The sequence below is a fragment of the Anolis carolinensis genome, unplaced genomic scaffold (genome assembly GCF_035594765.1).
Source record: "Anolis carolinensis isolate JA03-04 unplaced genomic scaffold, rAnoCar3.1.pri scaffold_12, whole genome shotgun sequence".
In the NCBI taxonomy this organism is placed as follows: domain Eukaryota; kingdom Metazoa; phylum Chordata; class Lepidosauria; order Squamata; family Dactyloidae; genus Anolis; species Anolis carolinensis.
This window is the reverse complement of record NW_026943823.1, coordinates 14,408,519-14,424,801: the sequence shown is the minus strand read 5'-3', so window position 1 is coordinate 14,424,801 and position 16,283 is coordinate 14,408,519. Positions and strand designations below refer to the sequence as shown.

Sequence of the window (16,283 nt, the reverse complement as noted above, 5' to 3'; positions counted from 1 at the left end):
GCAATGGTGTTGACCTGTCTGCGCCGCTCTCTTCTCTCCCTGTAGCCCCTCCACTGGGAATATTTCGGTGGTGAAAGAGATCGTGGACAAGCTGCTGAAAGGCTACGATGTGCGACTCCGCCCAGACTTCGGAGGTACGTGGCTCCTGCCCACAACGTATGCTTTCTCTGGGGATCTTGGTTCGGCGGGCAAAGGCCTCACCAGTGAAGGGGATGGGGACAGGCCAGTTCTGTTTGCCATGGGGCCACCACTGGGCAGGCACTGCCACAGTGATTTCTGCCACTGGCTTCGATTTGGGTGGGCGGGCCACTCCTCAACATGGCTAATTTCTTTCCCTGCCTCCCAATGGGGCTCCCGTCCCTTGCTTCTTGTGCTTCCCCCATTTCCCTCTCTCAAATCTCAACTATCCCCCTACACACTCACCATGTCTCCCCTTCTCATTTCATCTCCCACTTGAATCTAAAAACCTGATGTCCCAGTGTAATTCCTCTCAAGTGCTAGCCTTTCCAAGTAGCGGCTGGAATATTTATCCTAAGCCTGGAGATGCTCGAGGCTGTTCAGTGTGATAGGAGAGCAGTCATTGGGGGTGGGGATAGGTTATGATTGGAGCTTGGGACTTTGTGGCTTATTTCTTGGCTTCTGTTATTTCGGCAAGATGTGTGTCTTCATAATGTGCCATTGTTGATGGCAGTTCCCTTCTTCCCAGCTGTCCTGGGATACCCTTGACATATGCGCGCGCACACTGCACTGCCAGGAGCTGCTCATTTGCCCCATGATTCCTGTATCCCTGCTTTGCCGCCTTGATAGCACCCTCCTCCTGGCATGGAAGGCGGACAGGTGGGGGGCACATGAGCCTGGCTGGCGCAGGCAGAGGTTTGGAAGCAGCTCAGAACCAGCTCAGGGTAAAGGGAAGCTCTATAGTCCCTGATGATCCTGAGGAAGATGCAGGAGAATGTGCAGGAGTCTGTGAGGAAGATGTGCAGGAGTCTGTGCCAGGAGCTCCTGGAGCAATCGAGACAAGGGCCTCAGGCGGAGCAGCTTGCTTTCCCAAGGCAAGGCAAGACAAGCAAGGCAAGGCAAGGCACCCGTGAGCCCTGAGGCACCCACAGGAATGCAGTTTTAGCCTCCGTATACAACCCTCCCCCCATGGGGAGGGAGGGAGGGGGAGGGGAAGGAGGTCCCAATATTTCCAAAAGGAGGCCAGGCCTTTGGGGGATCACAATTCTCATTTTGAGCCATTCAGATGCTTCCTGAGCAGAGTAGCTGCCGGCAGAGGGGTTGCGCAGAGGAATCCCAGCATGGCTCTGCTAGCGGTCCACAACGCTCTTCTGAAGCAATGGAGGATTTCAACCAAGGAGCTGTAACCCAAGTGTGGTGAAGAGGCCGTAGGGGAGCCCTTAAAGCAGTGGTTCACATCCTGTGGTCTGTGGATCACCAGTGGTCCGCAGAAAGTAAAATATGGTCCGCAGCCTCACCACTACTACTACAAATAATAACAAAGTCCAATCAAAAAATATTTTACTTGGTGTCTTCAATTTTAGGCTTGTTCTTTGGGTTATTTGAAGTACTAATTCAAAAGATTGCATTGAATAAATCATATCAGCTCTAGATTATTAAATATGGTTTTCTGTGGGCAAGCAGATGATGACTACTGGATGGCATATGTTCTGTATCAGAAACTAAAGCTGATCTGGTCTATCCAATCGGCACCCCAAAAAACCAAACTGAATCTAAAGTTGACCAAAAGGTGATTTGTAACCCTTTTGGTATTAATGTTGGAGAGTGGTCCCTGATCAAAGTGGTTCCTGGTCAAAAAAGGTTGGGAACCACTGCCTTAAATGCTCAGGGATGATCCACAGGGCCTTTCCGTGGTTTCTGGTAGTTGTTGGTAGTTGATGCCTCCAAGGTGGAGGGGTGGGTGAGCAATTGCTGCATCTTCAGGAAGAGCCTGGTCTGATGCCACTTGGTCAGCATGATGTTCTTCTTTGGAGTATGTCTACAAGACAAGATAATTAGGCAGGTGCTCTGTGAACATTTAGAGAAAGACATTGTGAATGCAGGGAGCCAGTACGGATTTCTCAAGGGCCAAAGATGACATATTGGCCTTGGCCAGGAGTCTGGATCAGGCTCCTCCCTCTTATTAAGCCCCACAAGACCACGGCCAGCGCCATTGGTGGCCAAGGGAGGAGGGAAGCCCAGGGAGCCTCAAGATGTGCTGTGGGGCAGAAGCAAGAGCAAACTGGAAGGCCCAGCCACTACTCTAGAAAACAGGCTGCAAATGGATGGAAAAGGCCAAAACTGACCCGACCACATGTAAGTTCTGCATTTAAGGAGGAAAAAATACTCAAGAGGCACAAGTACATGGTGACTCCACATGGAAGGGATCTCAGAGTATTAATAGATCATACCAGATGGTTTAGTGGACATGTCAGCAGCGCTGAGTGACCAATTGCCACGTCCCAACGCAATGCTGGTTGCAGCACCCCATGCTAGTCCAGCTCATTGGAAGTAATGTCCTCAGCCCACACTGTTTTGATCAGAGCCTCGTGTGACAGCCTCTGACTATTTTTGGAGCATCAAAAAGATGGTGAGAGACCCAGGAACAAAGTCCTCAGAAGGAAGTGTTGCGCACAAACTCTTGTTAGCAGCCGTGCTTTGTCCCATTTGTGGAGGATCTTCAGATACTTTACGGAGGCCACCCAGTGCTTCACTATCATCTCAGTGGCCCTTTTCCAACCTTTTCCAACCTTTGAAGGTACACGATGGGGCAATTCCACCAGAGCTGTCTTCCTGAGAAGGCCAAATGGGCCTGTGGCATTCCTCCACCTGCCTGTATCGCACACTCATTCTGTCCAAAAAGGGAAACACTCCTTTCCTGCTACAAGCCTCTTGCACAGATTCACCCTCCACATGACTGCTGGCAGGTCCTGGCTCTTGCCACAGAGTTTTGCCCATAGGCTTGGCATGTGAAGGGACCCCAAGTGCGCTGTAGCCTTGAATGCAGTCAGCTATCTATCTAGATGGTAACGAAAAGTTTATATGGAGTGGGGAGAGGAATATTCTTATCCTAGCATCTTCATTCAAAAGGCCTACTTTCCTGGGAGTTCTGTGCCTGTATAACCCAGTTAGCATGAAGGTGGGCAAAGAGCGTGAGGCCCAAATGTTGGCACACAGAGGGATGGGCCTTACTTGTCCCAGGAGCCAAGCGGCTCTTGGAAATCCCAAAGACTGGACCCTAAAACCTAGAATGAGAAATAGGGCAAGATAGATTGTGTTTTGGTGGGTCTCCCTTCCCATAAAGAACAGGCCTTGCTAATATCTGGCTGCAATATCTCTCCTGAGCCACTGCTTGGCCCTCTGTGACCCAGCCTTGTTGGGGTTGGCAGGTGCATGAAGCACACCCCATACACATACGCTCCTTCCCCACCTGCCCCTGGGCCAGCAGGGCCCTGTCCTGCTTCTGGGGGTCTACGGTGGTGCTGGGGGTCCCTCACAAGAGCATTGAGAGTTCATTCCAGCCATATTCCACCCCCCCTCCCCCCGGCGCGCTGTTCCAGAACAATGTGCTCAGGCAGAAATGTAAACAAAGGCCACCTGCAAAGTGTGGTTTCTTCATTAAAATTTCACAAAGGCAGGGATTACCTCCCTGCAGTTCCTTTGAGACATATGAAGCATCAGCCGTTTCCTTTTTTTAGGTTGATCTGTTCTATGATATTATGGTGATGCCGTGAACAGGGGAGGAGGAGAGGAAGCATCTGGGCAAGAGCCAGTCGGTGGATTTGGGTCAGGCCCTTTCCCTGGCTGGCCAGCCAAGTGGGCCACGTCAGGTATTCCTCTGCCCCCTTCAAGGGGGTCTCCTTCTGACCATCAAAGGAGAGGGGCAGAGTGGACAGGAGGACTTCTGGGGGTCCATCTTGTCTGCCAACTGTCCTCATATTTTTTTCCTAATCTTGTCCAGCACTAGAAAATACCTGAATTTACACTGAGATGCAAAAGTGATGGAGTGTTTTAGTCAGATCTGATGGTGACGGATTTTACTGGTTTCTTCTGTCCATCCAGCTTCATTTGATTTACTAATTGTGTGTGTGTAAGCGTGCACATGGGACACACAGTGCCATGGTAAAGACATTTTAACTTCTAGAGGTGAAGCCTTGGGAGGGATTTGCTGCTACTTGGAAATGAGACTTCTGGTCTTCTGCTGCTGGCATAGCAGGAAAAATACTACTGCAGGAGACACTCTGCAGTGAGCCCTGGTGCATTTAGGTGCCCTTTGCAACAAATGTGCTCAGGGTTGAAACTGAAATGGGACTTCCTAAAACAGGCATGGGCAAACTTGGACCCTCCAGGTGTTCTGGACTTCAACTCCCAGAATTCCTAACAGCCTCAGGTCCGCTTAAGTGGCTGAGGGGGAAAAGGAAGGGGCCTGAGGCTGTTAGGAATTCTGGGAGTCGAAGTCCAAAACATCTGGAAGGCCCACGTTTGCCCATGCCTGTCCTAAAAGGACACTGAGTTTCTTTGTCACAGTCATGTGTTTCTTCATGCATTCATGCAATTGCACATGTTTCTTCTCCAAGCCCATTTCCCTCTGACATCAGCTCTGTGAGGCAGGTGAGGCTATCGTGCGGCATTGTGTACACTCACATACATAGAATCTGCTTTTGGTTTTAGGGAGGGTGGTTTGCCTCTTCATTCCCAACTCTGTAAATAGTCTCCAAAGAATCTCTGATTTGACAGTGTTGTTTTGTGTCTTCTTCCTAATCCATTCCCAATTTTTGTCCTTTCTACCACACTCCATGGCTGCTTTCCCACACCTACCCCAACTTTCAGCTATCTCCTTTTTTACTTAGCTCAGAATAAGTACAGATTCAATTTATGCCAGGTTTTTAATCCCAGAGAACGCCAAATTGAGCCCCTAATATTGAGATACCTCACTACCTCTGATCTGTGGGTCCCTGGAACCTACATTTATGTGTGTTTGCAGGCACATATCCATTCCTCTCCATGTTCTTGAGGGAGATAAGGCGGGATAGAAATAAAGTTGTTGTTATTGTTGTTGTTATTATTATTATTATAAACACAACAAGATGAGTCCACAGCAGACACTATGCTGGCTGTTGAATTGGATCACACATCGGACACTTCTCAAGTAGACACTTCCCCATCGGGTGCCGCCTTGTCGTTGGCGAGGGGCTTAACTGCTTCTATGATGTTGAGAGCTGTGCTGGCTGTAGTGTAAACTTCCAGCAGGTTCAACCAAGCCAGAGTTGTCTTAACTGAGAAGTAGAACTAAGTGCACCCAACCCATTTAAATATGGCGAAACAAACTCTAAAGAAGTCTATACTGGCTGGGTTGTCGCCGAGGATAATAAGGACCGTGATGAGTGCTACTCCTGGGCACTCGTTGACAAGTGGGCTACAGGAACCAGGACCCATTGCTGAGCAACCAGGGCATGAGCCTGTCAGGCAACTGGAAGCAAAACAACTACAGAAGTGGCAGAAATTCTCAATGCCACAGAACCAAATTATTATTATTATTATTATTATTATTATTATTATTACTACTACTACTACTACTACTATTACTATTGTGGCTCACAGGAAAGAGGAAGCATTACAAGATCCCTTTGCAAAAGACGCTGATTGGCAGCTAGATCAACTGAACTTAACTGGGCATCAGGAACCAGGGATGAAAAGAATAGATAAAACCATGGATTACATTTCATGTGCAAAAGAATATGCTTTAAAACACCAATAGCTTTGCATAATGTTGTGAATTGTAAAGACTGAATTCTCCCAAATGTTTCAACTTCAGACTCAACAAAAATCTCACTTCCCATGCCTCTTCCCCTGGAAATGTCCCTGGTTACTGGTGCCCAATCGAGTTCAGTTGATCCAGTCGTCAACCAGACTCTTTTGCAAAGGGAACTTGTAAAGCTGTAGAGCAGGCATAGGCAAACTTTGGCCCTTCAGGTGTTTTGGACTTCAACTCCCACAATTCTTAACAATTCCGGTGGCTAGAGTCTACCAAAGTCTACAAAAGCTTTGGCTCCTCTCATTTAGTCTCTTAAGGTGCTACCTGATCCCTGTTTTGCATCCTGGTATCCCAAGATGACTTTTAATCTAGTTATTTTGCAATGTCATTTTGTACAAGTCTGAGCTTTAAAAAATTATGTCCACCACATGGCCCTGGAAGTGTGAGAAGGAATGTTGGAGTAAAAAGAATTTTGTTGTAATGTAAAGGGAAGAACACTTTGTGGCAGCAAGTCCTCAGGCTGGAACTGGAGGTTCATTAGTTCACAGCACAGATCTTCAGCATTACCATCTTCGTTTCCATTGTGCTTCAGTTATTATTTTTTTTCCAAATTTTTGCAGGCCTTATATCTAGTAGATTTTTTTGTTGATCTAGTATGCATCACACAGGAAGCCAAGTAGGGGCTCATATTATTGTCACTACTAGGTGTTCTCACCATCAGATTGCATGGCACACTAGGAGCCTATTTTGGGTTTCTGCTTTCATCTTGAGGTGCCTATTCTGGGTCTCATACTCATACTTCCATTTCTTTTCCTAAGTTGCTGTCTTGGTATATTTCTACTTCCTTTGTTATTTAAGTAGCATGTATCAAAACTTTTTGAAAACCCTAATTACGCACATGCATAATTATGCATATGCCGGAATTAATCTTGCCTCCTTATCTTTCAGGCAACCCTGTTACAGTTGGAATGAGTATCCACATCTCAAGCATTGATCAGATCTCTGAAGTTAACATGGTGAGTAATGGGCAAATGCCAATCTGAGGGCTGCGGGAGATGAAGGGATGATGAGGGGAAAGTGCCCAGAGGCTGGATTTTGTGCTCTGGGGCTTCCAAATGATGTGGCTGGATCTAGAAATAGAGGTCCAACAAGCCATAGAGACAAGGCCTCACAGAGTATATTGAACATGCCCCTTAAGAGCAGTATAGAGCAGCCCCAATTTCTTTGGGCCCAAGTGAACCCTTGGCCCCGCCATAAAGCTACCACACCTGGGATCCCAAGAAGACTGATATGGATCCTCTTGGATTGGTGAGATTCAGACTGTCTCGATTGCCCTTCCCATCCAAAGCTGGATGAAACTCCACTGTCTTCTGCAATCTTTCTGTCTGTTATTTGCACTACTAAGGGGCAGAGGATCTTCCCCTCTCTCGTCTCCTGTGCCCAAAATACCTCCACTAGGAATGCCTTGGAATGAAGGCAGGGCAGTAAATGCAGGCAGGAAGAGCTGTGGCCATCCTGTGGCACGCGGTCCCATGCGGTCATCCCATATCTGTCTCCTGAGAAAGGCAGAGTGGGTGGTCCATGGTCCCTGTTGCTCCGTTGTCAGACCCTCCCTCCCCCATGGCCCCTCCACAGGCCTTCTTTTACAAGATTCTGGGGAGAGGCATTTCACAAAAAGGTGTCATTTCCATTGTTGATTATGTGGTAGTTCTTTTCAGGCCACGGTGCCTTGCTGTAGCTCCCAGAGGTGTCTTACTCCCCCAGTTTTGGAAACTGGGCATTTGCACAAACCTCTCTTCCAGATGTGCTTCAGCCACACTGGACATGATCCACTCAGCTTCTGCAATAGACCTTTAGCAGCTGAGAGGCTGATCACTGGAAAGAGCTGTGTGGGATCAGGCTCCAGGCTTGTTTCATTCAACCCAGCAGTCCATAGCAGTATTTTTAAACAGGAAATCCACTTTTGCTGTCCCTGTCGCATGTGGCCAGAATTGTGGTGAGGTCTTACGCACATGTAAGTTCCCTCAGGGAAGCAGCGTGACCTTTCTGTCCAAATGGGGAACGACCGCATTGAGCAGAAGGCTGTGTGAGCCCAGCTGGGCCTGCGGTGTCTCATGTGTGCGGATGTGACAAGGTGTGTGCAGATTTGTTTGTGCGTCCATTCACGTTGGCTTCTCTCAGTTCACTTGTGCAGAGTTGCCATTCAGTGCAAAGACTATGCAACCATCAGTGAGCAACTCTCTCTCTCTCTCTCTCTCTCTCTCTCTCTCTGGGGACTTGCGGCTCCATTGTAGGAGAATCTTGTCCTGCGTCTTTGTGTTAAGCTCTTGCAGAATAGTATTGTTTGCGTTGCGATTTGTCACAATATATTGAAATTGCATCTACTGTTTTGGATTTCATTGATGCTTGTAGTTTTGTTGCATCAATACTATTGTTTTTATTTACACAAAGCATATAGGATATATTTTATGAGGTATATAAGACATGTAACTAAAAAAATATATTCCAAATCAGCCGTGTTGGTTGGTGATAGCAGGAGGAGGGTCAGCGTGATTTGTGAAGGTTGGAGGCTCTGCCTGGCACTGTATCTCTCCAGACCCAAACACACAAGCATATCCATGATCAGTGTGTGGCCAATTCCCAGTTTGTTTTTGATGATCTGCCTGTATAAAGCAAAGCAGCACCTTGTGCCTGCTATTTCTAACCCCTAGAAGCAGATCTGGAAAACAGATTTTGTCCAGGGGGGTGAAAGCAGCCAGCAGAAGAAGCTATACAAGCAAAAGGGAGAAATGAATAAAGCTGCCACCCGGCTCCCAGGATCATTCCATGGAGAAGCTAGGCACCTAATAATTTTGGCTCAGCTGCCACATAAAGCAGGGGTCCCCAAAATTTTTAAACAGGGGGCCAGTTCACGGTCCCTCAGACCACTGGAGGGCCGGACTATAGTTTTTTTTTAAAAAAAAAACTATGCACAAATTCCCATGCACACTGCACATACCTTATTTTGCAGTAAAAAACAAAATGGGAACAAATACAGCCTCAGTGTAAATAATAATCATAATAATCCCAATAAAAATAATAAAGAGGGTTGGAAGAGACCTCTTGGGCCATTTAGTCCAACCCCCTTCTACCTTTGTGCACCAAAAGCACTAGCAAAGCACCCCTGACAGATGTCCACCCAGTCTCAATGTTGTTAATAATAACAACAACAACAACAATAATAATATATCACACAGTCCTAAATGCTTGGGAAGTGTTCGACTTGTGATTTTGTAATACAAAATCCAGCATATATACTGTATCTCATTTGCTGTGTTATACTGTTTCCTTCTGTAAATAATAATAATAATAATAATAATAAAGAGGGTTGGAAGAGACCCCTTGGGCCATTTAGTCCAACCCCCTTCTGCCTTTGTGCACCAAAAGAACTAGCAAAGCACCCCCTTAATAATTAATAATTAATTTAATAATAATTAAAATACCATTATAAACAAGCAAAGCTTTGGAAGGCGCGTACCAGGCGAGGGAGGAGATGGGAAAGGTGCATGCCTTTCCCTCCTCCCTTGTGCTGCACACACCTTCCTCGGTGGAGGAAGAGGGAGCCGCCCCCACGGGAGCCAGATAAATGACTTTGATGGGCCGCATGTGGCCCCCGGGCCTTAGTTTGGGGACCCCTGACGGAAAGGGAGCAGGGGCCAAATGGTTGGCTTCAGTTGACTAAAAGAAGTCTAACAATTTGCCAGATTTGGAGATCCTCACCCTCCATTCCCCTTCTCTTGGTCCTCAGAGATCTTGGAGATGAAGAAAACACAACAAGAATTAAAAACAGGAAACAGCAGAAAAAGCCAAGATTGCAGCACAGCAAACTCCAGGAGGGGGTAAAAACTCCAAAGAGCAGCCCAATTTTCTTTTCGTGTCAGGAGCGACTTGAGAAACTGCAAGTCGCTTCTGGTGTGAGAGAACTGGCCATCTGCAAAGACGTTGCCCAGGGGAGATTGCCCAGATGTTTCAATGTTTTTACCATCCTTGTGGAAGGCTTCTCTCATGTCCCCACATGGAGCTGATAGAGGGAACTCATTCGCGCTCTCCCCAGGTTGGATTCGAACCAGCAACCTTCAGGTCAGCAACTCAACATTCAAGTCAGCAATCCTGCTGCCACAAGGGTTTAACCCACTGTGCCACTGTGGGCTCCAGCAGCCCAAATAATAGGAATGGAATGGCTGAATCGGAGCACAAATCATGGGGCCGCTCAGGTGCTGGACAGCTCCCTGCTCCTTCTGCTGCTGCTGCATTGGTTCTGGCTGTGATCCTGGTTGTGTGTGTGTGTGCTGGGGGAGGGGGGGAACAGGGATGTGGACCTCCCCCCCCCCCCCCGCTTCCCTCTCAGCATCAAAGGGGCTGAAGTAGGGCAAGGGCCAGGTTTTGACAGGGACCTGGTTTTGGTTTTGGTTCTGTGCCTGATCTTTCTAAACATAATTTCAAAGTCCCGCTGCACTTTGTTATAGGGGCAAGGGAATGGGGTAGGAGCCCCAAGTGGTGCAGTGGGTTAAACCCTTGTGCCAGCAGGACTGATGACTTGAAGGTTGGGTTGCTGACCTGAAGGTTGCCAGTTTGAATCCAACCTGGGGAGAGCGAGGATGAGCTCCCTCTATCAGCTCCAGCTCCGTGCGGGGACATGAGAGAAGCCTCCCACAAGGATGGTAAAAACATACAAAAAAAAAACCATCCAGGTGTTACCTGGGCAACGTCCTTGCAGACAGTCAATTCTTTCACACCAAAAGCAACTTGCAGTTTCTCAAGTCGCTCCTGACACAAAAAAGGGGGGAGGGGGTCCCTCTCTCCCGTGCAAATTGAAGAGAAGTGTGTGTGTGTGTGGGGGGGGGGGTCTCAGATGCCCAGCCAATTGCCCCTCCCTTCTATACCTCTCCCCTCAAAAGCAGGGGGCCATTGAGGTCTGGCAACCATACAGAGCGGCCCCTTGTGCCTGGTTCAGGAAGGGACACTGTTGCCTGCTGTCCAGTCATCCAATGCTGTGGCATGTTTTCAGGCCCTCATTACAGGCTGACCATCCAGTGCTTCCCACTGAAGAGTAGCAGGAGGAAGATTGACTAATCTGGCTGTGCTGAAACCTCATTCTGGCAATTAAAACCTGCAAACGAAAGCAAACTTGGCCCGACAGTATGCCAGTGGATTGAGACACCACTGGGAAAGGTGCCTGGCTCCCGTGTCAATGTGTGCCCCTCAAACCAGGGTTGCACTGGCTGTGACTACCCTTTTTAGTGCAAGTTCCCAGGCCCTTTGGTCCCAGGAGCAAAGACAAAGCCCCCCCCTCCAATCCTTCCTTATTTCAACACAGGTGGCTTTTGCAGACAGGCCTTCTGTCCTTTCTGTGGAGGAATCGGCAATAGCGGGCTGTTTCTTACTTGACCAACCCATGGCTCCTCCATCAAAGGGGACTGGGTTCCTGCTGGTTGAATTTCTGCCTTCAAGCTTCTGACCTGGTCTGCTTTTCCCTTGTTTATTCACTGTGGTTGATCATTGCCTGGCAGCATTGGTTTGAGATCTGCAGCTGCTTTTAAATAGCTGGCAGAGCCGGCCCTAGGCAATTTTCAAGTGTAAGCAAGCAGCATTTTGGTGCCCCCCCTCCTGAAACCAATCACTGAAAAATAAAAGGTAGAATGTAGAGGTGAATAGAATATATATGTGTGTGTGTGTTATAGTCCCTGCATATGTGTTTGTGTATGTGTGTATATGTGTGTGTGTGTATGTATACATACACATACACACAATGTGGAGAATATGTGGAAAGGTAGATAGATAAGTAGGGAGCCACAGCAGAGGAACCTTCCCAGGAGCAAGGCCTAATAATAATAATAATAATAATAATAATAATAATAATAATAATAATAATAATAATAATCCGAAAATACATCACACAGTCCTAGACACTTGGGAAGTGTTCGACTTGTGATTTTGTGAAACGAAATCCAGCATATCTATCTTGTTTGCTGTGTCATACAACGTCGTTGTGTCAATAATAATAATAATAATAATAATATAAAAATCATCCCTAGCAATATCCAAGATGACTCACTGCTACAGAATCTTGGGAGCTGTAGTTTGGTATGGTACCATTATTGGCAGAGAAAGCTAAGCTGTAGGAGTTGAAATCCAATCATTTATCCTCCCTATAGAATCAATTTTATATGCACTTTTAGCTATGATTTATTTGTGATTTTATTGTGTTGTGTTTTTATTATTGTATATGGCATTGAATATTTGCCTTTGCATTTGGAAGCTGCCCTGAGTCCTTTTGGGGAGAGAGGGCAGGTTAGAAATAAAATAGAACAATAACAATTATTATTATTATTATTATTATTATTATTATTATTATTATTATTAAATATCTGGAGGACTAAAGTTTGCCCATGCCTGCTCTATACTGCAGTTTCCAGAACTTTCCCATCACAATCTGCTATTGAGCTGGATACATGATTAAGACTATTTCCAGCTTACTGAAGTTGGCTGTATATGTTTTGGCTGAGGGGGCAGAAATTGTCTTAAAGCCATCTTGTGCAGTTTCAAAAACTCAACACTTGAGAACATTTTGCACTATAGCCAGATATTTCCAAGGTCGTACCCAAAGGGATTGCCAAATATACCCTTTTTTGAGATGGATCTAAATCAGGCATGGGCAAACTTTGGCCCTCCAGATGTTTTGGACTTCAACTCCCACAATTCCTAACAGCCAGTATTTGAGAACACAGAAATGCTGGACCACTATAAAAGCCACCATGTCAGACTACACAGAGAAGCCATTGAAATCCACAAGAAGCACATGGACAATTTCAACAGAAAAGAGGAAACCATGAAAATAAACAAAATCTGGCTACCAGTATTAAAGAAAAGCTAAAATCAGGACAGTAAATAAATAACAACACCTAGAAAATGGGAATTCCAGACAGAAAACAATCAGGGCCAGTTAACACCTCCCAACAAAGGATTCCCCCAGGCAGGAAGCAGCCAGGCTTTGAAGCTGCAAGGCTATTCAATGCTAATCAAGGTGGCCAATTGCAACATTCACACTTGCCTCCCACAGACAAGAGTTCTTTCTCCCACCCTGGACCTTCCACAGATATATAAACCTCACTTGCCTAGTTTCCAACAGACCTCATAACCTCTGAGGATGTCTGCCACAGATGTGGGTAAAATGTCCGGAGAGAATGCTTCAGGAACATGGCTATAGAGCCCGGAAAACTCATAGCAACCCAGCCAGTAGGCTGTTGCTGAACAACCTATGCACTTTTAGCATCAAAGGAAAAAATGCCCAGGATTTTCTCACTTAATATACAAACTGTTGGCATGTCTGGGGAAAAAGAATAGAATGCTTCTATACCAGGCAAGGGCAAACTTTGCCCATGTCTGGTGTTAGGAATTGTGGGAGTTGAAATCCAAAACAATCTGACAGAAAACTGGGAGTTGTAGTTTGGCATGCTACTGGCTCTCTTCTGCAGGGAAGGCTAGGTAGGGAGTTTGTAAAACTACAACTCACATGATTACATGGCACTGAATCTGTTGCAAATGAGCTGGTGCCATAATCCTCCTGGAGAGATCTCTTAAAGGGATATCCTCTGGCTCTTAAGGATTCCCATTAGAAAGGCTTGCCTGCCTCAGGTGTTCCCCTTTAAGGCTAACTGGCTCTTGGGTAAGTCTGGAAAGAGCAAAACCAAACCGGGGAAGAGACTTTTTTCCTAAGAGGGAGAAAGAGAAAGAGGCTGGTGCTGGCTCCCTTCTTTCTTCCCTCCCTCCCTGCTTTCTCCCTCTCCCTCTCTCTCTCTCCCTCTCTCCACCTCTCCGACCTCTCTCTCTCTCTCTCTCTCTCTGCGACCTCTCAGAGAGAGAGAGAGAGAGAGAGAGAGAAGGGGAGAGAGAGAGAGCCATGCCCACTGCTGCAGAAGGTGGAAGGCTTCAACTGAGCCGGTGATCCCCGTGGGGGGGGGGGAGGGGGGAGACACCTCAACGGCGCCCCAGGGGACCCTGCGCTCCAAGCGGGGGCCTCACTGGCCTCCATGTTGGACCGGGCCTGATAGCTGGCCACTCTTTTCACTGCCTTTGGGGCTAAAATCCTAGATGGCTAGGGTTCTTTGCTGGCCTCTGTTGCTGCCTCTTAGTCTGAATGGCCTTGGAGAGTAAGGAGTCTTGGGCTGCAGATTCTCTTCATCTGGGCAATCTAATTCTTCTGTGCTTTGAGATCTTTTACCTTTCATAGGCAGTCTCCATGATGTCTGTCTCTGCTAATAGTCCAACAGTTTAGCCATCAGTGTTTCAAGAGTTATAGCTCCTTTGCCTCTTGGAGCATCCACGATTGGAGAGTAAGACTTTGGAAGATTGGCCATAAACAGTCCAAGTTTCCAGGGTTTTGGGACAGATTGTCCAGGAGGTTGGAGATTAGCGGTATAGGCATAAGCGTGTTAATCTGTTCATTCAAAAGCAGAGAGCTCTTTAATTTTGTATTCACAATCTGCACAATTCTGGGTGCTTCTGCTCGGAGAATCAAATAATTCCTTTAACTTGCCCCACATTGCAAACAAGCATTGCTTGAATCCCAAATGTGATAAATTAAAGTGGTGTCTACTGCAAAGCAAAAGTAAGCCTTTGCATTTTCATCATTTATATCAAACTCTTTCCAGGATCCTCCTGTCTCTGTAGATTCCTGCTTTTTCACAGTGTTGAAGTGGCCCAAGTAAGATAAGGTAAAGGTTTCCCCTGACGTAAAGTCCAGTCATGTCTGACTCTGGGGGTTGGTGCTCATCTCCATTTCTAAGCCGAAAAGCCACCGTTGTCCGTAGACACCTCCAAGGTCATGTGGCCAATGACATGACTGCATGGAGCACCATGACCTTCCCGCCGGAGCAGTACCTATTGATCTACTCACATTTGCATGTTTTCGAACTGCTAGGTTGGCAGAAGCTGGAGTTAACAGCGGGCGCTCACCCTGCTCCCGGGATCTGAACCTGTGACCTTTCGGTCTGCAAGTTCAGCAGCTCAGTGCTTTAACACACGTCACCACCGGGGTTCCTTGTAGTTAAGTACATTTCAATATTCCAAGCCCAAGTTTGATAACTTGCTGCCTTTCAGCTTCTCAATATTGAGAACGAGGCTGGGATCAGCAGTGTCATTGTGGCTTCATCAGGTAGGCTCCAGGAATCTTTGCACTTGGTAACATAGAGAACATTAGAATATTCAGACTGGAGCCCAAAACCCAAATGTAATGGGCTATGGACAGATTTCCCCGCATTAGCCCCCTTTCCTGAAAAAGATGCAGACTGGTTCAATTAAAATTCTTCCTCCAGCAGTTTGCAACTGGACATGCTGAGTGTCTTGAGTCTCTCAGAATGGGTACAGGATGGGTGATGCCTGGCTCGACAACAGTCCATGTGAAAAAGATCTTGGAGTCTTCATGGACAACAAGTTGAATATGAGCCAACAGTGTGGTACAGCAGCTAAAAAAGCCAATGGGATTTTGGGTTGCATCAAAAGGGTATAGCTGTGGGCTTGGGCTGTGGCGCAGGCTAGAGAGCAGCTGCAATGAATCACTGCAATGAATCACTCTGACCAGGAGGTCATGAGTTCGAGGCCCGCTCGGAGCCTATGTTTGTTTGTCTTTGTTCTATGTTAAAAGGCATTGAATGTTTGCCTATATGTGTAATGTGATCTGCCCTGAGTCCCCTTCGGGGTGAGAAGGGCGGAATATAAATGCTGTAAATAAATAATAAATAAATATAGCGTCTACATTGAGGGAAGTCTGGCCTCTTTACTGTGCTTTTGTCAGACCTCTTCACTTGGAATACTGTGTCCAATTTTGGATGCCACAATTTAAAAGAGATGTTGACAACCTGGAAAGGTGTCCAGAGGAGAACAACTAAAATGATCAGTTTAAAGAGTTGAGTATGTTTAGTCTACAGAAGAGAAAGTTGAGACATGATAGCCATGTATAAATATGTGGAAGGATGTCATAAGGAAGAGGGGGAGCAGGCTTGTTTTCCGCTGCAGTGGAGACTAGGATGTGGAACAATAGCTTCAAATGACAGGAAAGGAGATTCCACCTGGACATTAGGAAGACCTTCCTCGCTGTAAGAGAGAGCTGTTCAGCAGTGGAACTCTTTGCCCTGGAGTGTAGTGGAGGCTCTTTCTTTGGAGGCTTTTAAGTAGAGGCTGGAAGGCCATCTGTCAGGGGTGCAATGAATGCAATTTTCCTGCTTCTTGGCCTCAGTGGTGTAACTCCCTCCACTTTCCCTTTCTGCTGGCAGGACTACACTATCACCATGTACTTCCAGCAAAGCTGGCGAGACAAACGCTTGGCCTACAGCGACCTGCCTCTCAACCTGACACTGGACAACCGTGTAGCCGACCAGCTGTGGCTCCCGGACACCTACTTCCTGAATGACAAGAAGTCCTTCCTGCATGGGGTGACGGTCAAGAACCGCATGATCCGGCTGCATCCGGATGGGACGGTCCTCTATGGCCTGCG

General features: G+C 46.9%; 1 protein-coding gene across 1 annotated transcript in view; it reads left to right on the top strand.

Annotated features, from left to right (window-relative positions):
* Nucleotides 1-16,283, top strand: part of gabrq (gamma-aminobutyric acid type A receptor subunit theta) — a 33,113-nt gene that overhangs the window by 2,954 nt on the left and 13,876 nt on the right. Inside the window, exons 2-4 of the mRNA XM_062963678.1 lie at nucleotides 46-134; nucleotides 6,701-6,768; nucleotides 16,063-16,283. Of these exons, the coding sequence (XP_062819748.1) occupies nucleotides 46-134; nucleotides 6,701-6,768; nucleotides 16,063-16,283 (378 nt within the window). The remainder of the gene's footprint in view (nucleotides 1-45; nucleotides 135-6,700; nucleotides 6,769-16,062) is intronic.